The sequence below is a fragment of the Prionailurus viverrinus genome, chromosome E2 (genome assembly GCF_022837055.1).
Source record: "Prionailurus viverrinus isolate Anna chromosome E2, UM_Priviv_1.0, whole genome shotgun sequence".
In the NCBI taxonomy this organism is placed as follows: domain Eukaryota; kingdom Metazoa; phylum Chordata; class Mammalia; order Carnivora; family Felidae; genus Prionailurus; species Prionailurus viverrinus.
Genome location: NC_062575.1, coordinates 3,439,331 through 3,460,763, shown reverse-complemented (window position 1 = coordinate 3,460,763; position 21,433 = coordinate 3,439,331). Strand labels below are relative to the sequence as shown.

The following is a 21,433-nucleotide window of genomic DNA, read 5'->3' as shown; positions in this document are numbered from 1 at the left end:
CCCCATCACCCTGTCTCGGGAAGCAGGACCACCTTGGATGGAAACTCCCTCTGCACCTGCCCACCCAGTGTCCCCCAAAAGACTGCCTGGGGGTGCCCCCTGTACTCTGGCCTCCCTGCCACACGCGGTCCTCGGCTCCCGCTCAGGACCCCGAAGCCCTCCCCGTGCCCTGGACGGCCCCCACGCCAGCCTCTTTGCACCCTCCTGAAGGAGTGAACGCCAGTGTCGGGTTGGGCAAGGTCATCACTGCTGAGCTGGTCTGCAGCTTTGGAAGTCATCGGAACAAAGGCTCCTGTGCACATCAGCAAGTGTACCTGGCCTGTCCCTCACTTCTAGTTCAGAAGGCATGAACTACTAGGTGCCCACCTATCTTGGTTGGCTGGCCACCTCGGACGCCCTCTGCTCCACTGCAGGAGCTGAGGCTCAGGGGCTTCTGCAAGGTCACCCAGCCGTGTCGCTCCCCCGCCCACCACTGCCAAGGCCAGGAATAGAGCTGCCACCTGTGTGTGGAGCCAGGAGACGGGACACACAGACCCCAGGACAGGGGACCTTGTGGGCACCAGGTCCCAGACAGGGCTGGGCAGGGTTCTGCCCCTCTGCCCCAGGCATTCCTCCTGCGCTGAGCCGGAGTGATCCCACCCTCTGCAGAGCAAGGAGGTCCAGGAGCCTAACTGTGCTTTGCGGGCCACACCTGGGGTCGCGAGGCCACAGTGCAAGGACAGCTCGGGCTGCCCCTCCCCGAGTCCCAGAACTCAAGGTCTCAGTGGGAATCTTAAACTGTATTTATTTATTTATTTATTTATATTTGCAATATGAAATAGAAGCTGGGCACGAACACACGCACACTCACGCCAGCCTGGGGAGGGGGAGCTGGGACAAGGTCACTTGGCAGCTGGGCTGGACCCCAGACCCTCGGGCATGGGAAGGGGACCCCAGCCAGACCCCTGCCGACCCCCCGCCCCGGGGTCCATGGGAGGTGCGGAAGTCTCAGTGAGTGCATCAGGGCCCCACAGGAATGTCCCCGAAGAGACCCCCTCGGATGGGGACTGCCAGCTCCTACAGAGGCAGCAGGGCCGGGCAGGGGTCCTCTAGCCCCCAGCCCGGGTCAAAGTGCAGGGTCCAGGGCAAGGGTCTGGGCAAAGGCACGGCCCCCACTCGGGCCCTCCCCCGAGGCGGACCTGAGCCGAGTGTGGGTGTGGGCATCTGCACCGGAGGCTGGGGGCGTGGTGGGGGGGGGGGGGGCAATGTCCTCGGGATGGGATGAAGGTCCAACCCGCTGTCCCGCCCGCCTGGCCTCCTCCTGGCTCTCCACCCACCCACTCTCTCTATATAATATATAATATAGGTCTCTCTCTCTCTCCTTTCTCTCTACTCGACTCTGTATCTTTATTCTAGGAGACAAAACTCCATAATTTCTTTTCTCAGTGCAAATGGGGGTGGGTAGGGGCCTGTCTCCCTGGCACCAGGCTCCTGGGAGTCCAGAGGAGAGAACGTGGGGGCAGATGGGGGGGAGGGGGTGATGGGGCAACAGGGCCATCGTGGGACCCGCCCTGCCCCCACTCGGGCCGGGTCCACGTGGAGTATGGAGAATTCAGCCGCCACCACCAGGACCAGGCAGTTACCTGGGAACCAAGAGGGAGACCCAGGTGAGCAGCCCGCTGCCCCCACCCCCGCAGCCCCCCGCCTGCCCAGCCCCAGCCCAGCTGCTCCCCAGCCAGCCCTCACCACTCACTGGGAGCCCAGGGATGCTGGCCCTCCCGGGGCAGAGCCGCTGGACATCGGAGGTGGTGTAAGGGCCTGGGCACTGTCAGAGGAGACAGATGTAGGAAGGTCAGTGCCTCCCCCACGTGACCCCGGCTGCCCTGGGAGGCCGCACCACACTCACCTCTGGCTTTGGGGGAGCCCTGAGGGCTCTGGGCTCTTCTCCCCCTCTGTGGTCTGGGGGTGCTGGCAGGCCGCGGGGGCTGGGACGGAGGTAGCAGGGTCTCTGGTTGCACTGTGTGTAGAGGGCGGATCATCAGTGGGGCTCCCATCACCAATACCCTGTGGACCCTCCCACCCCTAAGAGGTGCACAGCCCAGGGTGGACCCTCCCATCAGAGACCCCTGGGAGCCACTAGGCAGGAGGAGATCCAGATAGCTCTGCACACCGCCTGCCTGCTTCTGGGAGCCTTCCCAGCCCTGGGGCCCTGGGCTCCAGGGTCCTCTGTGGCATCCACACGTGGGCGCAGGCACAGCAGCGGACCCTCAGTCGCCACGAGGCCCCGAGGCAGCAGCGCAGACCTGGGGGGGTCCTCTGAGGGCCATTTGGAGCAACTCCAGGGCAGGACCAACCTAGGGGCCAGGCTGCACCTGTCTCCCAAGCCGCTCACCTGTTCAAGGAGCTGGGAGTGGAGCGTGTCCCTCTGAGGGTGGCCTGGAGGTCCCCGAAGCTGACCAAGGCCTGGCAGGGGGCTGTGCGGAGAGAGGCCAGGAGACCTGAGCTCAGCGAGGTCGGGCATGGGCAAGACCAGGGGACAACGGGGTGGGCGGTGGGGCTGGGCAGGCGACGCTCACCCGAGGGCTCCGCTACTGTGCTGCCGTCTGTGGCTTCCTGAGGTGCTGAGGGGGACGCGGGGTCCTGAGACCTGGGGGGAGGGCAAGGTGGGGGGAGCAGCTCAAGGGCCAGCTGGAGTCAGCGCTCCAGCCCAGGGGCCCAGGGACTGGGTACCCGCTGCGGCCTTACCTGAGCTGCAGGGCGGAGAGGTCCCGGGGAGCGCCGAGGGGCCCCTGTGGGGCAAGGAGACCAGAGCTCGGCTCCTTCTCCCCAGAGTCTCGGGAGCCGGTCGGGGTGTCTGTAGGCACTGGGTCAAAGGTGGCTGGCCAGCTGGGGCCTGGGCAGGGGGAGGGAGGAGGGAGGGGTGAGCACGGCAGGCAGATACCCCACGTGCGCCCCGGCATGCCCCACCCTGCGTGTCGTGTTCACCCACCTGGAGGCTGGGGGCCAGGGCCGGGGTGACAGGGGGGCCCGGTCCTCCCACCGGCCGCTCGGCTGTCACCGTCATCCTCGTCCTCCTCGTCGTCCTCATCCTCGCTGTCTGTGCTGCCTCCACTCCTACCCGGAAACCACTGGTCAGCGGCTATGCTGAGACATAGCCAGGTGTCCTGACTACCCGGGGACGACAGAAGGGATGGACGAGTGGGGGCGGCAGGGAAGCCACAGCACAGGCAGGTCAGGGCCTTCTGGGGCCCATGGGGTGAGAAGATGCCAAAGCCCATCCTTAACGTGAACAGCCTCCCCGCCCCCACCCCTGACCTGACACTCTCCCTCCAACCACACACTCGGAGCGGCTGCTCCAAAACTGTGCTCTAAGTATCGACTGACACACGACTCCAGCCCGGGGGACAGCCCGACTGGCCTATGTGTTGCCAACTGGGGAATGGTTAAGAAATGACATGGCTCCTAAGATGCCGAATGCACCATGGTGTGAATGGTTACCGACTGGAAAGGGACCCATCTGCACGCAGCTGAGAGTAAACGCAGACGTTCAGCAAAGAGAGAGCAGAAGGGAGCTTCCAGAGTCGGGGGTGGGGGGGTGGGGGCGGCAACGCATCTCCTAAACCCACAAGGACCATCACACAAGGTGGAGGAAGCCCAGATGCTCCCCAAGGCCAGGAGCAAGACCGGGGCTGCTCTCCACTTCTGCTCAGGACCATACTGGAGGCCAAGGAGGCAAAACAACGAATTAAGAGGCATCCGGATCAGAAAAGGAGGGGTAAAGCTCTAACTGCAGATGACGTGACTGTGTTCAGACGACCCCAAGGAATCCACTAAGACTGTTAGAGTGAGTGCCGCAGAACACAACGTCGACGTACAAAAATCCACTCTATTTCTGTACACTTGTGACAATCTCAAAATTCCACTTATGTAACATATGTAGGGATAAATTTAACACAGGAAGCATGAAACTTATACCCTACAAAAGACCCAAATAGAAAAAAGACATTCCGTGTTCACGGACTGGAGGATGGGATGGGGCTCGCAGGGCACAACCTGAGCTGACCTACAGGTTCCAGACAGGCCCTCTCAACCCTGGCTGGCTTCAGTTGTTGAAATTAACAAGCTGATGCTAAAATTCACACCGAATCCCAAGGAACCCTGAATAGGCCACACAGTCTTGAAATACAACCACAAAGTTGCAGTCCTCACGCTTCTTGATTTCAAAACTTAATACAACACGACAGTAATCAAAACAGGGATGGGGCGCCTGGGTGACTCAGTCAGTTGAGGGTTTGACTCTTGATTTCAGCTCAGGTCATGATCTTACCGTCATGGGACTGAGCCCCACATCAGGCTCTGAGATGAGCATAAAGCCTGCTTAAGATTCTCTGTCCCCCTCTATCCCTCTCCTCTGCTCCTTGTTCTCCTATGTTCCTATGTTCCATGTCTGCTCCTATGTTCTCTCTTTCTCTCACTAAAATAACAAAAGAAATTAGGGGGTGGTGCCTGGGTGGCTCAGTCAGTTAAGCGTCCAACTTCAGCTCAGGTCATGATCTCACGGTTCGTAGGTTCAAGCCCTGCATCCGGCTCTGTGCTGACACCTCAGAGCCTGGAGCCTACTTGGGATTCTGTGTCTCCCTCTCTCTCTGCCCCTCCCCTCCTCACACTCTGACTCTCTCTCTCAAAAATAAACAAGCATTAAAAAAAATTTTTTAATGAAAACAAAAAAAAATTAAAGACAAGGAGATCTTGGCGTAAGGACCAATGGACCAAAGAGGCCAGTAATAAACCCACACATACAGTCAAATGATGTGTGACAAGGGCACCGGGTCCATTCAGTGGGGACAGGGCAGTCTCTTCGACAAGAGGTGCTGGGAAGACATTCACACAGAGAGAAGAGGAAGCTGGACCCCCACTTCACACCATACACACACAGCTCGCCACGGGATCAAAAACCTAACTGTGAGACTCTTGGAAGAGAACATGGGGTGAGTCATGACTGGGGTGTTCAAGGACACACACAAGTACACACCAGCCCGGCCAGTAACACAACAGCACACCCAGCAGATGAGAAGTGAAACACAACCACAGCCATGGTGGGGAGGGGGGATGTGTGTGTGTGTGTGAAGACCTCACAAGTAGGAGGAGGAGGCAAAATCTATAGGGCAGGAAGTCAGGACAGCGCCACCTTCAGGGGGCACAGTGGCACGGGGATGGCTCCACTCCCTCATCCGGGTGCTGGGGCTGGCAAAGGGGTGTCTGTGGGGCCGTGCACGAGAAAGTTAAAACTACACAGTGTAATCCTAAAGCCAGAAACCACAGGGACAAAGGCCCTGAGCACCTGTTCACAAGGCACGAATCTGGGGTGTGCAGAGAGCTGGTCACAGCCTGTACGGGAGACACCATCACCGCCTCTCCTGTACTGGAGCGAAGGCATACCAATGCCACGTCGGTGGCTCTGTGGGGACACCCGAACGAGAGCGAACATGGGGAGAACAGAGCGGAGAGACAGATTCGCCTGCACCAAGCCATTCCTCAAGGACCCACCTCTCTCCGGCCACACACGAGCCACTGCCCTATTCCCTCTGTAGCCGACCTAAGCTTAGCTGGGTTTCTGGCATTCAAAACCGAAGTGCCCCACCCAATACACACCACGTTCTCACGCTTCTCATCCACATTAGCGGGCGAAAACCACACCTCGGGGGCCCGACCGCCCTGCGTGCCGGGCTCCCGGCTGCAGGAGGCGGAGAGGACTCACCGCACACCCGGGGGCTGGCCCAGACGGGCTCCCCTGGCCAGCTGGCGGCCCTGCCAGGCACCATCCTCCTCATCAGATTCCCCGGAGCCCTGGCCCTCCTCCTCGTCCTCGTCCTCGTCCTCCTCGTCATCAAACTGCTGGATTCGGTCCTTGTAGCAGATCTCCAGCAGGCTGGCATTGGGCTGCGGGGTGCAGGGTGGGAGGCTGGGGTGGGCGGCACTGTCTGCAGGACCCCCCACCCCCACCCCCGCACGGCCAGGGACGGGGGGTACTCACGTTCTCGTCGTCGGCGTTGAGGGAGAAGGTGATGTTGGCGGTCTTGTCGAATGGCGCGCTAGGAGGGAAGTACCACAGCAGTGAGGCAGTGGCCGCGTCAGGGCATCTCGAGGTGGAGCACAGAACGCCTCCGTCTCCTGTCTCAGCCCTCACACAGGGACGCCCGTTAAGGCGTAAAGATTACCGTCAAGGTGAGCTCTTTACGCAGGCACATGCTTCCCTGGGGAGACAGTCTAGTGCCCACGGTGACTGGACCCAACACGGCATGGTCAGAAATGGAGACGCAACCGTGTGCCGACTCTGACGGACGGCACCTACTCTGTCTGTTCCCTATTCTGTCCCCGTGCTGCCCTGGGCCTCTGGTAGCTGGGGCAGCCGCACGCAATTTAAGCAGAGACCAAAGAAACAAAACCGAATGAGACCGTGGCCACGGGCCACAAGTGGGGGCCGTCGTCATCCCTCCTGTCTCTGAGGAGTGAGAGCCGGAGGTTCCCAGCGCCAGGCCACAGCACACATGGCCCGCATATCCAGCCCCAGCCGGAGCGGGGCGAGTCTGGGGCTGGGACTCGCCTCACCCCACCCGCCTCTCACGCCTCTCACCCCGCTCACGGGGCCGACACCCAGCTCCCTCTGCTCAACTCCCTTTCTGAAAGCCCCACGAAACACTTCCAGCTCCAGGGAAGTGAGCGCACGCGCTTTCGATGCCAACACAAAGTGCTGCTGGGAGCGTCACTTAGTCTCCTCCCGCCCGTCTCCGCCTTGTGTCCTTCACCCACTTCTCTGGCGGCGTCGGACATCTGTCCGTCCCCCGCGTTACAGATACTTCCCACGTTACCACGTGCCCCCCTCCCCCCAGGAAACACTGCCACGAAGATCTGTGGACAAATGGAGGTCAGTGATCGGAGCGCTGTCCCAGCTCCTGACACCGAGCAGACACGCCCATGCGGTGTCCCCGCGACCTCTCCACCCAGACACGCAGAGCTGGTCCCGGTTGGGCAGTCCACTCTGGCAGCCTGAGCCCTGCCGGGCAACGTCTTCAGCTCCAACATCCTAAAAATATTCATCTACCTTCCACTCTAGAACGCTTCATGGCTTTCAAGGTTTCTTAAAGGAGTCTGTAGCCCCACTGGAAATGATGTGACGGTGGAGGCAACAGTTTCCATCAAGAAAACAGCTGGTAGTCCCCACACCGTCCTCCACCAGGGCGAGGTCTTCTCTCTAGGGTCCAGGGCTCGGAGACACAGGCAGAACCGCCAAGCCATCCATGTACCCGGCACTGAGCTGGGCAGGGTAGCAGCGGACACAGAGCTCACGTCCACACAGGCGAGGCAGCCCAGTCGCCAGCCAGTGCCCATCACGCAGCAGTGATCCTGCTCCCACACCGGCCAACACGCACCTCAGTCTCCCCAGCTCTAACGGGGCTCCTGAGCCCTAAGCAGAGGAGGATGGTGGGCACATGATAGGACACCACCCAAGAAGCACCCAACACACTGCTAGCGATGAAGCAAACGCAGACAGGGACCTCAGCTCAGCTGCCCCCGACCCAGGGACATCCGTGGCCCCCCAGCCCCCACAAGTGACACTCAGCCACTGGCCCTCTGCTACCTTCCAACTGCTGCCACTAGATTGCTCGTGCAATTTACGTGATGTTAGAAAATCCTAATTTTCTTCTCTTGACTATAAAAGCAACAAATACCTGTGCTGGAAAGCTCGGAAAATAAAGAAGAAAGTTGGTGACGGCAACACCAAGTTAAAATATTATTACACCACAATTACAAAGAAGCACAACTAATCACTGAAAGAATTTCTCCCGTCAGCCTGGGGCCTGTCAGCCTGGGGCCTGTGCAGGCGAGGGGATGTGGGGGCCACTCCGGCTTCGAGGACCCATCCCAGGAGCTCCACACGGCCCAGCTCAGGCCCGGCTCGGCACAAGGCCTGTCCCCACCCACACCAGGGAAGATGGGAAAGATGGCAGGAGGAGCCACAGGGCAGGTGAGTGCTCACTTTCCGACCCACGGCCCCGTGCCCCCACCCTGTCAGGGAGGGCGCACTTACTTCACACTCTCTTCCTGCTCCCCAAACTCCTCGTCGTTGAAGCCAAAGTGGTCGATGAAGGCAGAGGTCATGCGCTGCATCTGGAAGTCCATGAAGGCCTGCGGAGGAGGGGCAGGGCGGTGGTCAGGGGCTGGGTGGGGCCCGGAGCAGGCCAGCCCCCGTCCCCGCCCCGCAGCCCACCTGCTGCAGCACCGCCTCCTCCGGGAAGCTGAACTCCTTGAGCCGGTCGTCCTCATCGTCGCTGGAGGAGTGCAGGTGGTGGGTGCTCACCTGGACAGGTGAGCAGGCAGGAGTGAGGACCAAGGTGGGCAGGGTGTGGGCGGATAGGGGTGAGGACCAGGGCGGGGAGGTATGGGCGAGTAGGGGCGAGGACCGGAGGGGTGTGCACAGGGGAGAACCCCGATGGAGGGGAGAATCAGCCTCACCAGGTCCACTGTGTTCTTCCTGTTAGTTTCTGCCAAGGGTCCGGACACGAAGGCCTCCCACTGCTCCTGCTGCTCACTGGGCAGGTCTGCTCCGAGGGAAGGAGACAGGTCATGAGGGGCCCCACGGCGTCCTCCCCTGCCCTCCAGAGCTGGGGTGTGCCCAGGCCCTCACCCTTCAGCAGCTGCCCCAGCTGCTCAGCGTTGGGCCCCTTCTCCGCGTTCTGCACCAGGGCGTTGGCCAGTCTTGTCAAGTGGCCCATGTAGCCCTTGCGAGGGCCCCCTGCAGACCTGGACAAGATCAGAGGCCGAAGCTGGACACTGGCCACACCTGCCCCTGCCCCGCCCTCCCCTGGGGGCAGGGGGCCCGGGGGATGCTCACTGCACGAGGTCGTTCTCCTCCCAGGAGGTCAGGATGCGCTCTACCAGGCGGCACTGCTGCAGCAGCTGGGACAGCAGGGTGGGTGTGGGGGCGGGGCCAGACTCCGCCCCTCCTCCCCTGCGTCCCTCCAGCCCCACCCCCATGGAGGTGCTGCTGGACAGCTCCTCCCTGAGGCCCTGGGCTAGATCCAGGGAGGCCATCCCTCTGTCTCCCAGGACACCCTCTGCCCTAAGGGCACCACATCCCGCACCTACCTGCACATCACCCCCCATTTCTCGAAGACAGACCTTAGACAAGGCCGAGCCCCACCCCCAGCACGCACAGGCGCCCAGCAGGCAGACCTGGGGCAGAGCCCACCTGAGGGGAAAGAAGGGGACCTGGGAGCCCAGCTCACATGTTTCACGACGGGGTTTGGAGCAGGTGTCTCGAGGCCACTGTCGGAAGGAGGCCCAGCGCTCAGCATGGCGCTCACACACGACTCCACTTGAGCATGCAGGAAGTTGTTGAACACGTAGTGGAAGAAGAGGTCCTGGGTGGGGGAAGCACAGGCTGGCGCCGAGGCCCCCCACCTGCCCTCTGCCCCCAGCCCTGCCCAGGGGCCCCCGCCCAGTCCTGACCCCCTCGGCCCCCCACCCCCCTACCCTCCGCACCAGCATGGTGTTGGGCACATCCAGTGCCAGGAGCTCCTGGGTCAGGGCTGCATCGTTGGCGCTCAGGGCGCTGGCCAGCAGCTTGACCACGTGCAGCCGGGTGTTGCCCAGTGGTGGGGCCAGGCTGCCCCATGTAGTATGCAGCGGCTCCAGCTACAGGCAGAGGGGTGGCTCAGCACTGCCCAGGATGTGGGGCCACCCTCCCTGCCACCCTCCCTCCCCGGCATCCCAGCCCACCTCGGGGGGCTCAAGCAGGAGCTGGTGGAAACGGCCAAGGCGTGGGCGCAGGGCGTGCAGGGCGCCTACACTGGACGTGGTGCTGTCCAGGGTCGCCTGGGCCAGGAGCTCCAGCTGCCCGTCCACACTGCTAAAGAAGTTGTTCACGGTCACAGACTCAGACCTGCGGTAGGGGACAGGACAGAGGACCTGTGTGCATGGATATGCACACGTGTGGCACTTCTGGGAGTGAAAAACTGCTTCCCTGGGAAGGGTAGGGCAAGGACCAGGGGCGGGTGCTCAGGGACTGTGCAGGACAGGCCCCACTGTCTCAGGCAACCACCTGCCTGAAGGGCCCTGGATTCAGACAGCTACCTCCAAGCCACAGGCGGTTTATTTGGCCTCAGATATGAGCAGAGGACTCTCTTCCCGGGACCCTAAGTGACCACCAAGAAGGGGCCAACCCTTGTAGAGGCCATGTCCCCATGAGTTTCGCCTCTAGATGCAAAGGCTGGGCTCTGAGGGATGGCTCAGCCACCTGGGGGGGCTGGCCCCCCTCACCTTGGCCTTCTGGGCTCCAGCAGGGTCAGCAGCACCTGGATCCCGCTCACGATGACAGACTGGCTCTGCTCTCCCTCCAGCATGTTGCTTAGGAGCTGCTCGATCGTCTCCTGCCTGGGGCAGGGGACAGGGCGGGGTCAGGGTGCAGGGTTCTGGACAATTTCCCTCCCTGGGCCTGGGAACTGCCCCGCAAACCCACTTCTCCAGGGTGGCCAACAGCTGATCAGGCTCTGGGCTGTCCTGGACCTGGATCATCTGCTCCCGGCTCAGGCGGATGATGTCGCACAGGGACTGGGACGCATTGGAATGTTGCTGGGGAGGCAAACAGAGAGCTGAGGACACCAGCCCAGCTGCTGGGCCCTCGTGAGCTGACCAGCTGGCCTGTAGGAACACAGACATGGGGAAACAAATGCCGAGGGAAGAAAACGAAGACACCAAATGCTGGGAGAGGACAGACGACGAAGAAATGGGAAACCCAGGAAAGCTTCCTGGAGAAGGTAACACCCCATCTGCTATAGTCAAAGGAGGGAACGACCAGATAGATGTCCAGAGTTTGGTGAGTGGATAAATACCAGTGATGTGTCTGCATGCCAGAACATTCCTCAGCCTCAGGAAGGGACGGAGCACTGACATGCCACAACACAGGTGAGCAAAGAGGCCAGTCATGAAAACCACGTATTTCGTGACTCCATTCGTACAGTGAGTCCAGGAAAAGGAAACCCAGAGACAGAAAGCAGACTGGTGGCTGCTGGGGGCTGGAGGACCGCAAGGCAATGGAGTGACAGCTAATGGGCACAGCATTTCCTTTCTGGGGTAATGAAAAAGTATTCTAAAACAATGTGGCGATAATCACACAATTTCGTGAACACACTAGAAACCACTGAATTGTGTTCTAAATAGGTGATCCACATGGCACGTAATCTATATCTCAACAAAGCTGTTACAAAGAAAAGCCAAGAGAGAAACATGAACACAACTCTTGAGTGTAACCTACTGAGCAGCTGCCAGGGCCCACCTGTGCAGACCCCAGACCCACCCGGGCCACGGGCCGCTCACTCTTCAGAGCCCCTGTGCCACAAGGCCTGCACAGCCCTCACCCTACAGGGACGGATACTGGCTAGATGCTCAGGGCTAACTCCCCACGCCTGTGGGCCTCGGCTCTGTAAGCCAGCAGCTCCGGAAGATACTGCGAGGCCCCGTGAGCTGCAGTGAGGATGCGGAACTTCTGTATGGATTCTCTAAAGCACAAGTAGGGTCTATCTGCCAGGTCACAGTCAGCAGGGGAGGGGGCGGGGAAGGGACGCGGGGGGGGGGGGGGGGGGGGGAGGGGAGGCTGGCAGTGAGGGGGCCTAGAGCCCGAGGCCCCTCGCCAGGCTGCGACCCATCAGATGCTGGGCAAGGTCCTGGTTCACCAGACCCCGTCCGTGTGGGTCCGGCCCCTCTTACTCTCATTAAGAGACTCAAGGGCATGCACACACCAGGTTCTAAAGCTTCCCTTCTTCACCAGTTCACCTCTTAGGAAGGGAGGAGGGGGAAAAGCCGGTGTGAAGAGCAGATCTGAGGGAAGAGGCCGGGCCACAGGGAGGAACAGCAGGCGAGTAGGGGACACTCACATTGTCATCCTTTGACGGGTGGATCTGATCAATGAGCCGTTGCACGATCTTCTCCTCATTGAGCCACTGGGGGTGAGAAGGAGGGGCGCTCGGCTCACTGGCCCGCCCACCTCCGGCAGGCCCCACCCCCTCCCGGCAGGCCCCGCCCCCACACTCACGTTGACCACGTCCTGCCTCAGCTGCGGCCGCTCCACGCAGGTGAGGAGACGCAGCAGGAGGTCCATGATGGCCGAGGTGCCGATGTGCTGCAGCAGCAGGTCCACGAAGTCGTCCTTCTTCCGCAGGAAGGACACGAGCTGGGGGCCAGAGGGGCAGCGCTCGTCAGGCTCGTCACTCGGCCCGACCCAGCAGGGCCCGCGCACCTGCCCGCCTGCCCGCCGCCCTGGCCCTGGTGCGGCGGTACCTGGTCTGTCTTGCGGTTGATAAGGATGCCCATGACCTTGCTGAAGAAGCTGGCGAGCAGTGGGTTGAGGCTGCCGCTGCTCTGCAGGAAGCCGTAGAGCCGGTTCAGGAGGGACTCGTCGGCACCCAGCGCGTCGTTGATCTGGGGCACGTCTGAGGTCAGGATCTCGCAGGCCACGCTCGGGTACCTGGGGGGTTCACGTCCAAAAAGGGTGGCAAATGTCAGGGAAGCTGGCGGGGCCATCCTTGCCTTCCCATGCCCTCCTGTCAGAACCCACTCGTGGCTCCCCACTGCCCCCAAGGCTACAGTCAACCTGAGCTTGGACCCGACCCCCACCGCCCTTCTCCCAGGCCCACCCCCAGGTGACCTCTGACATCCACCTTCACCCCTGCTTCCCGGCCCCCCGCCTGCACGGGGCCCAAGTAGGGCAGTGGCCAGGACGGACGGGGTGGGGCTCACTTGTAGCGTAGCCGCTCCTCCCCGCTGGCGGGCGGCTCCTGGGTGACCCAGGCCACCATGGCCTGCAGGTGCGGCGGCTGCAGCAAGAAGTCCAGCAGCTTGCGGTTGACGACCTTGCACTCCTGCAGCACGTCCTCTTCATCCAGTAGCTCGGGCAGGCTTAGGTCCTCCCGCTCCAGCAGCGCGTCGAGGTGTGAGCTCGTGTGCAGGTCAAACTTCCAAAACATGGCGCCCTGGGGGCGGGGCCTGTCACACACCCGCCTCTGCCGGCTCTGCCCCGCCACGCTCCACTCCCTCCACCTCAGCCACCTATTGCTGGATGACCATGGCAGCCTGACAGGGCCACCCTCTAGTTCAGAGGGTAGTGCACACCTGAGGCCAATGGCCCTGACCAGCCCTCCGCCCCCAGTCGCGGGTGAAGTCCGGGGGCCGGGGGGGGGAGGGGGGGGGCTGGGGGTGCACACACGTGGCCTGCAAAGAAGAGCCCTGAGGCTGTGCAGAGCCCCTGCGAATCCTGTCCCCGTCCAGGGCCTGTGTCCACGGTCCCAAATCTGGGCAGGGACCCTGAGAGTACGGGTGGGAGCAGTGCTCATCCTGGAGCCTCTGGCATCAGACTCGCTTCAATCTGTATTTGAACAAATTCAAATGCCCCCATGGTCGCCAGCATGGGGCTGCTGGCCAGCCCAGCAAATCACCATGCCACGTGCAGGGCGTGGGGCGGTGGCAGAGGGAAGTCTGAGATGTCTCCAGGCTGTGGCTGTTGCCTGGATTCTACATACACACACACAAACACACCCAACCCCCCCCCCCCCCCCCCCAGGGCCCGGGACAAGGAAGAGGAAAAGCGGGGGAGGGGGCCCTCCCAGAAGAGCCGCTGACTGGGGCCCAAAGGAACCAGGACAGGGTGACTGACTCAGTGGGGAGGAGGACAAGGCTGCGTCCCACTCCCCGACCAGGAGCACTTCACCAGGAGCACTCCCTGGGTGCCTGGGGGTCTGAGCCCACTATGCACGTGGACTCAACCAGGCCTCTACAAAGGCCTACGGCTCCCAGTCCAGACCTCCTGCTAGGCCTGCCCTGGACTTGCCACCAAGCTCCCAGGCCACTAGTCCCCCACGCAGAGCACCCGTGGCCCCCTCTGAGGACACGTCGCCACCCCGCTGCAAGACAGGCAACTCATGCCCAGGAAAGTTGGGGGCTCCCCAGCACCACACAGGTGCTAACCAGAGCTCACATTCGTCACCTGCCTGGGAAGACCACCTAAAGCAGAGGCCACCGAGGATGGACTGCGAGGCCCTCCCTCACCTTCTCCGCCCCACACCACCCACCATGGAATGGAGCCCAGGCCCAGAGCACAAAGTGGCTCTGACTCCCTCGGGAAGCAGCCAGGACTCAAAGCCAGGGCAGAGCGGCACACGCATGGCTTCGGTCCCTTCGAGACACCGCCCCCCCGCACCCAGCCCTCCCTCCCAGCCTCTGCGGGAGACTACTCACCTCCAAGCGTCCTCCCCACCCACCGTGCCCAGGAACAAGTGGCTCTAAATTTGCAATGATCCCAGATCTGGGGCCCTGGCGATTCCTCGGCCCTGGCTCAGGACGGCGGCAGGTGGAGTGGAGTAGACACCACCATACAAGACGGCAGCAGGCACCAGGTCCCTGCCAGGGTGGCGGGGGGCCCTCCCACAGGCCCAGAGGTCCCGTCCCACAGCACACAGGGACTCTCCCCTTAGCCCTCCACCCTCCACTCCACGCTGGCCACTTTTCTAAAACACAAACTTGAGTGCCTGGTGTTTGCTCGCGGCCAGAAGCCCAAAAGGGCTCCCTGGGTCTCGCCATTTGAGACCCCAGGGGTCCCTGCCAGCCTTCCAGCCGGCTCGGGCCAAGCCCAGCCTCCCCTTGGACCTCCACTCCCACAGCACTGGCACACACCGGCTCTCTCACACCTACACGGCGCCTCCCCAAGGAAGCTACAGCCTGGCTCCTCACAGGTCATCCTGCAGCTGCCATTTAGGGGTGTGCCTCCCCCAGCCTGCGGCCGGCCCTCCTGAAGAGGTCCCTGCAGGACATCACGGCCCCAGCACCATGCTGGACATCTAGGCCTCCCGGCATCACAGGAATGGAGGGGGCCCCTTCCCTAACATGCCAGACTGATGTCCCACATCAGCTGTGTACTGACAGCTTTCAGGACCGTCTGGCCTTTATCTCTCCCTACTCTCATGACTGCCCCCCAAGAAGGTATGGATGGTCCCATTTTACAGGCGAGGATGCTGAGGTGCACAAAGGCGACTGTCCACCCAAGCTCCCGGAAGGTAAAGTCTCCGGGCGGGGGGCCTTGTCCTGTTCACTTACAGAGGAACAGGCAGGCTCAGGCCCAAGTTTGGGCAGGGCCAGCTCGGCCTGGCTCTGCCATCCTCACCCAGACTCTGACGGTCGGCCCCTTCCCGGTCCTCGGGGGCTTGGCGGGACACTCAGCTCCAAGTCTAGCGCTTACTCAGGAGACACCTCTGAATTCAGGGAGGCACAGCCTGCACACCTGCCCATCACTCAGCCACTGGGGGCGCTTCTCTAACCTGCAGAACCCTCACCCCGACCAGACCCCGTCACCTCTCTCCATTCTGTTCCACAGGCATCCAGGACCGTCTTGCTAAGATGGAACCTGACCACGTCCTGTCTGCTCAGGAGCCTGAGAGCTTCCCTCTGCTCTCAGATACGTCTAAATTTTGCCCCGGCTGCAGGCCTGTGTGAGCTGGCTTCTCCAGCCGCCCTCACACCGCGTTCCTCACCCGCACTGGACACACCGGCTTTTCTGTGTGCAGAGCACACTTGGCCTGGGATCTTCTTAGCAACTCTGCTCTTGCTGCCTCGCCGGCCTGGGATGTCCCAGTAACCGGCTCCTTCTCATCCTTGGGGTCTCCTGCCAAGCCTCTACCCCCCGAGAGGGTGGAAGCAGTGCTCTGGCACCCCCTCCATCCACCAGCTCTGGAATGTGCACCCCGGTCCGCACGACAGTGTGCTGTCACACGGTGCACGTGCCCTGGTGCCCTGACCAGATGACGGGCAGCACAGGCACAGCCTTCCTCGTTAGGCTGCTGTGAGCGCCCAAGGGTAGCACCCTGCACAGCACCTGGTACGCGATTCGATTATGTTCAAAATAGCAGCAGAAAGATACCCCCGTCTGCAACCCCCCACGTGTCATAAGGCCCCTGCCCCCTCTGAGGCAGCAGGTGACATATCTGCCAGGGCATCGCTCTTCCCATGTCCCTCCCCCCCCCCCCCTTAAACCACAGTCACAGGTGGGGGTGGGGAGGGGAGGAGGGCTGAGCCGGTGCTGAGTGTACACCCCCGGGCCGTGTGACGGGGAAAACATTGAACATCACCCCCCACACTCTAAAGTACTCAGCGACTCTCCTTTGCATGCAGGTAATTCCCTCCATTTGCTGAGATCCTAGACCTTCTCAAGAAACCCTTCTATGCTTGATGGACGTCCTCTCTCTTTGGGTAACAAGTCTGTGACAGGCCTTGTGCTAAAGGCCAGAAAACTAAGGGCTGGCACAGGTGACTCACCAGCCCCAAGGCACTGAGCTGGGCAAACCTGGGGCCAGGACCCCCTTGAGGGGCAGCCACCACCCAGGCTGTGAGAGGCAAGGAGCTCAATGTGGCAAGCACACCACCTCCTTCTCCACTGGAGACTCACGTGAGGGGGAGACCAGAGAGTTCAAAAGACCCCCTAAGCCCAGGGAATGAAGCCAGTCACCAAGGACTGCGTGTTGTAGGACGCCACTTAACGTGAAACATCCACAAGAAGCAAACCCATAGGCAGAAAGCAGATTAGTGGCTTTCAGGAGCTGGGGGAGACTGGGCGTGGGGGTGGGAGCACCTGCTAATGGATATGAGATTTCCTTTTGGGAAAAGCATATCTAAAAAAAAAAACCCCAAAAGTTCTAAAATTGAATGTACGCAATTTTGTCCGTTACACCTCAATGAAAAAAACCTACTACGGTGATGTCTGCACAACTCTGAATATACTAGAAACCACTGACTTGTGCACTTTAAATAAATGAACCACATGACGTATAAATTGTATCTCAACGAAAACCACTACCAAAAACAAAACCAAAGTTGCTCAAGCCTGTGGTGACAGGGCCGGGGCCAGGCCTCACTCTGTGTCCAAGTCACCCAGAGCTAACCAGACGCCAGCTTCCAGAAAAGCTGAAGCACAGAAAGCATGGACAGGTTCCCCCTTCCACACCCCCAACATCTCTGAGCTAAGCAGGATGCCCCACAGCTGAGGGGCAGGGCAGGGATGGGGCCCAGACAACATCCCCTGAAAACCTACACACCAGCATGGGCACCTGGGCTCCACATCAAGACAAGAGAGTGAATATTCCCATTTGACAGACATGGGGACAGGGGCCCACAGGGACAGAGCCGTGGCCACCAAGAGGCAGAACCAGGACTCAGACAGCCCCCCCTATCCTGTCTACTGGCGGAAATTGTCAAAGCTGAGATCTGCCCACTTCCAAAGCACCTAGTTAGAGGGCACGGGATCAGGGCATCATCCCCAACCTCTCCCACGGGTTGGTTGTGGACAGCAGCTAGGGTTTCCTTCCCCAAGCTGCTTTCCAGAGAGCCGGTGTAAGGTGGGGAGGGGCGGGCGGGGGAAGGGGGGAGAGGTGGGGAGGGATGGGCAGGGGAGGGCCCGCCCACCGTAAGACAGGAGGGTCCGGGTGGTATGGGGAATGAACTCCAGGGGCCTCAGAACCCAGGTGGCCCCTTAAACTCTCAGAACCTAAGGTCGTTCCTCCAAAAATCAGAGAGGCTGCAAGGATCACACAAAGCGAGTGGCGGCTGGTGCCTACAAGCATCACGTCTCAAGCTCCACACAGAACAGAGATGGAGATACAGGAGAACAGGAATACACACACACACACACACACACACACACACACACACACTCTCAATTCACTCCAACCTCAAGTCCTGATGGCCAACCCCATCTTCCCACTTAACAGAACTTGCTGGAAGCCCTGGGAATTGGATGGGCCGGGGGGGGGGGGGGGTTTCCATTCTCACTCTAATGGGGTGAGCCTGGGCCAGGCACCTGGTATCCTGGAGCCTCATCTGTGAAATGCGTTCACAGCCCTCAAGAAGAGTCCTGTGAGAACGGCCAGCTCAGGCAGGTGGTCCTGACACGGCAGTGCTTGGCAGCTGGTGGCCCCTTCCTGTAGGTCCCTGACCCTGCCGAAGCCCACACACACCCAGCGGGACGGAAGGAGCTGGACAGTAACCCAGGGGTGATAGCTTCAAAACCAGAAAGCCCAGAGACAGACTCTCCGCACACCTGCTTGAGCGACCCAGGTCATTCAAATACTCTGGCAGCCGCCTCGCACCCCACCACCCCCACCCTGTGCAACTCTTAGCAAACTTCAAGAAAACGGAAGTGACTACCACTGGTTTTTAGCAACCGTTTGAAAACCATGACTGGCTGCAAACGGAAGAAGGGGAAACTGTAAATGAGAAAGGAAGCCATTAAAAAAGAAAACCACCTCTCTCTCTGCCAGCTTGGCACCATCGCCGCGGGTCTCTTGCTCTGCTGTGTTGTTCTTAGGCCTGTGACAGCAGCTGCCCTCCCAGGAGCCTGCCCACCCCGCCCCTGCCCTGCCCAGGCTCAGACAGGGCCTGACTGCAGGGCCCAGAGCGCCGGCCCCACTGCACCGCCGATCTGCCTCCACCACCTCTGTCGGTGCCAGGGAGCCCGGGCCCGATCCTCTACCTTCCACCCCTTCCTCGCCCGCCCTGGCCATGAAGCCCCTGCAAGCAAGCGCATCTGGGGTGGCCACCTGAGTGGCCCAGGGGCTCAGGGGAGGGTCTAGCGCTGGCAGAGGCCGTCTCTGGCCTGCAGGCGCCGCCACCCTCAGCCATCACAGGGCCACAGGCTGCTGAGATGAGACACGAGCCCTAGCAGGGGAGAGAACCCATGACTGAAAGGCCGGCCTCAGCCCCTTGAGCGCTCAGCAGGTCCAAGGGCTATGAGACCACCTCCCTCAAGTCTCCCCAACTGTCAGCTCTCTGCCAAGTCTGGAAAGGGGGTAGGGGACTTCGATTCCGAGGATAGGACAACAGTAACGGCGACCCCACAACCTCTGAGTAGGATGCAGAACCCAGCACAGACCTAGCAAGGTAGGCAGCAGGATGCCCATTTGGGACAAGGGGCCACTGAAGCCAGGGAAGGAGGGACCTGGCCACAGCCACAGAGGACAATAAGCTGGGACTTGTCCATGGCTTGGGAAAGCCTGGGAGGGGTCCCCAGTTAGGGGGACACCCCAGACCACATTCTCCCAGGGGAGGTGGCCACTTGGGTCCAACCCCGGGAGATGGAATAATTAGGAATTAGAAGATTGCAGGCCCCTGGCCAACGACTAAGGAGGGACCTGAAAGCTCACATTCGGGACTGTCACTTGGATCAGTTATGGGTTCAAAGGAAAAAAGGAAAACGGCTATCAGATTTTGAAATAGCCCTTGGAACACGAAGAGGAGCAGAGTCAGTGTTCCAGGGAGATCCAAAGTCAGAACAGCCTGGGTTCCAATCCTGCCTCTCCAAATATAATCCCCGTGGCCTTGGACTCCATCTCCTCCCTCGGGACACACCTCACGGTTACCATAAGATCACACCTCCCACGGGAAGATCTATAAAGCGGGTGTTCAAAGAGAAAACCATGCTTGGCCTGGAAAGGAGGGCGTGTCCCCACCCCCCACGTGCTGAGCCTGCCCTAGAGAGCTGGTGAGCCAGGGGCGCCCGGAAGGCCTCTCGTTTTCACCAAAGTTCCCTGGCCTCTCTCACCTCATCTCTTGCTGCAACCCGCATGGTGCTCAACACTCCCGCCACACCTGGCTGCTCGTGGGCACCCTTGCCTCTGCCCTGGCTGGCTGCTCCCTCTGCCTTCCCTCCAGCTCTTTGGGCCTGACTAGCTCCTCCTGGGTCCTTCAGGCTTCAGCACAGACACCACTTCCTCCAAGAAGCCTCCCCAGACTTCGTTAGGGGCCTGCTCCACACTTCCACAGCTTCCGTAGTCACCCTGTGACAGCATCCGAGCGCTCTGTGACAGGATCTGCCTGTTCAGTCACCTGCCTCCTTCTACAAGATGCCAACTTACCGGGACTTAGCATAAGGCCAGGCCCACAGCTAGAAATACTTATTAAAAAAAACACCTCAAGTCCAGAGGGGGAGCGTGACCTGTTGAAGGCACTTCCCATAGACCCTGAAAAAGTGCTGGTGATCGGGGTAGGCGGGAACCAGAGGGCTCTCCTCTGATGCAGAGAAACTGTAGATGAACCAACAAAAATCCCTGAAAATACTAAAATAAATCAAAATACACAACTCAGAACACACAGCCACTCACGAGTACCAACAGGGCAGATAAGGCAAAACTGTACACGACACCCAAGCTAGAGAGCAGGGTTTCTGCGCCGCAGCACTGCTGGTATCTGGGGCTGGAAAATACTCTGTGGCGGGGGCTGTCCCGTGCACTGTACAACGTCCAGCAGCATCCCTGGCCTCCACCCACCAGTAGCACCTTCCTCATAACAACCGGCACCTCCTGCCATTGCCAAATGTCCCCTGGAGGACACAACCGCCCCAAGTTGAGAGCCGCTGCAACACGTAATCCCGAACCTAGTAATAACACTCCTAAAAGCTACTGATTCTGGAGCACTTCCTGTGCCTTGCGTGAGGGTCCAGGCTTCCCGAAACGGCCCACTGAATCCCCACTGAATCCCCAGAGCCGCCGAGTGGAAGAACACTGACATCAGCACCATTTTACACACCACTGAAGTTTCTTTACCACTCCGAACCCGGTACCACACCTAACGCATCTTCCTTTCCAGAAACATCTTGCCTCTGGGGCCGGAGTGAACGGTAACGTCTGTGGCCTCAGCCCAGGCTCAGGTGTGTAAAAGAGCGAGCAAGAAAGACCCTAACCAGGAGATCACATTCGAGGGGCTGGACAGGCAGCGGCACCAAGGCCCTCCACCCGCCCGCTCCGACACTTCTGCAGACCACTCCCCGGTTCCCACCTTCACAGGCTTGCACGTGCTGCTCCTCCCACCCGGAAGGCTCTTCTTCCCACTCTCCATCTGTCAACCCCCTACTCGTCCCTCCCAGACAGAGAACGCCACGGCCACCGAGCCAGGCTCCCGAGCCCCTCCTCTGCGGCCTGCAGGCCCTGAGCCACCTCCATCACAACACCCCTAATTGTGACTGTCCGGCAGGGCCTTTGTCTCCCCAGGGCAGGGCCTGGGGCTGGTCCCTGCCTCTGCCGCCTGCCTTCAGCAGGCCTGGCTGGCTCCGCAGGCTGCTTCCAGAGCCCTCCTCACACGATAAGCCGGGCAGGGAGCAGAGAGAGCCTTGCTGTTCTAGTGGGCCTGAGCCCGGGGCAGGGGTACGGGCAGGGTCAGAGGCGGGGAGTCTAAGGACAGGAAGGGGGTGTTCCAGGGAAAGGGGCTGAGGAGGAAAAGATGGAGATGTCCCAGGAGAGTGGGGCTGAGTCCGAGGAGGGGAAGTTGGAAGCGAGTGGGGGAATCGGAGGGAGACCGAGGAGGTGAGCTGGCCGGCGGGAGGCCGAGAGGAGAGACTAGGGAACTTGGCCGGGGGAGGGGGGGG

The 21,433-nt window shown here is 60.8% G+C and overlaps 1 protein-coding gene across 4 annotated transcripts; it reads right to left on the bottom strand.

Moving 5' to 3' along the window:
* Positions 1-767: 767 nt before the first annotated feature.
* PPP6R1 (protein phosphatase 6 regulatory subunit 1) lies at positions 768-21,433 on the bottom strand. Of its 4 annotated transcripts, XM_047835373.1 has the most exons (24): positions 20,848-21,426; positions 12,775-13,007; positions 12,316-12,502; positions 12,071-12,208; positions 11,913-11,978; positions 10,499-10,611; positions 10,300-10,413; positions 9,760-9,922; positions 9,523-9,675; positions 9,267-9,401; positions 8,873-8,937; positions 8,666-8,781; positions 8,494-8,579; positions 8,249-8,338; positions 8,069-8,166; positions 6,014-6,071; positions 5,738-5,919; positions 2,969-3,093; positions 2,725-2,872; positions 2,556-2,626; positions 2,372-2,453; positions 1,886-1,996; positions 1,733-1,804; positions 768-1,622 (listed from the first exon to the last, which is right to left on the bottom strand). In XM_047835373.1, exons 1-24 carry the CDS (start codon positions 20,905-20,907, stop codon positions 1,619-1,621), a joined length of 2,670 nt encoding a protein of 889 aa, XP_047691329.1. In that variant the 5' UTR covers positions 20,908-21,426; the 3' UTR covers positions 768-1,618. The 4 variants fall into 4 exon arrangements, with proteins under 4 accessions (XP_047691329.1, XP_047691330.1, XP_047691328.1 ...); XM_047835374.1 differs by lacking the exon at positions 1,733-1,804 and having other exon boundaries at positions 20,848-21,427; XM_047835372.1 differs by lacking the exon at positions 20,848-21,426 and having other exon boundaries at positions 1,726-1,804.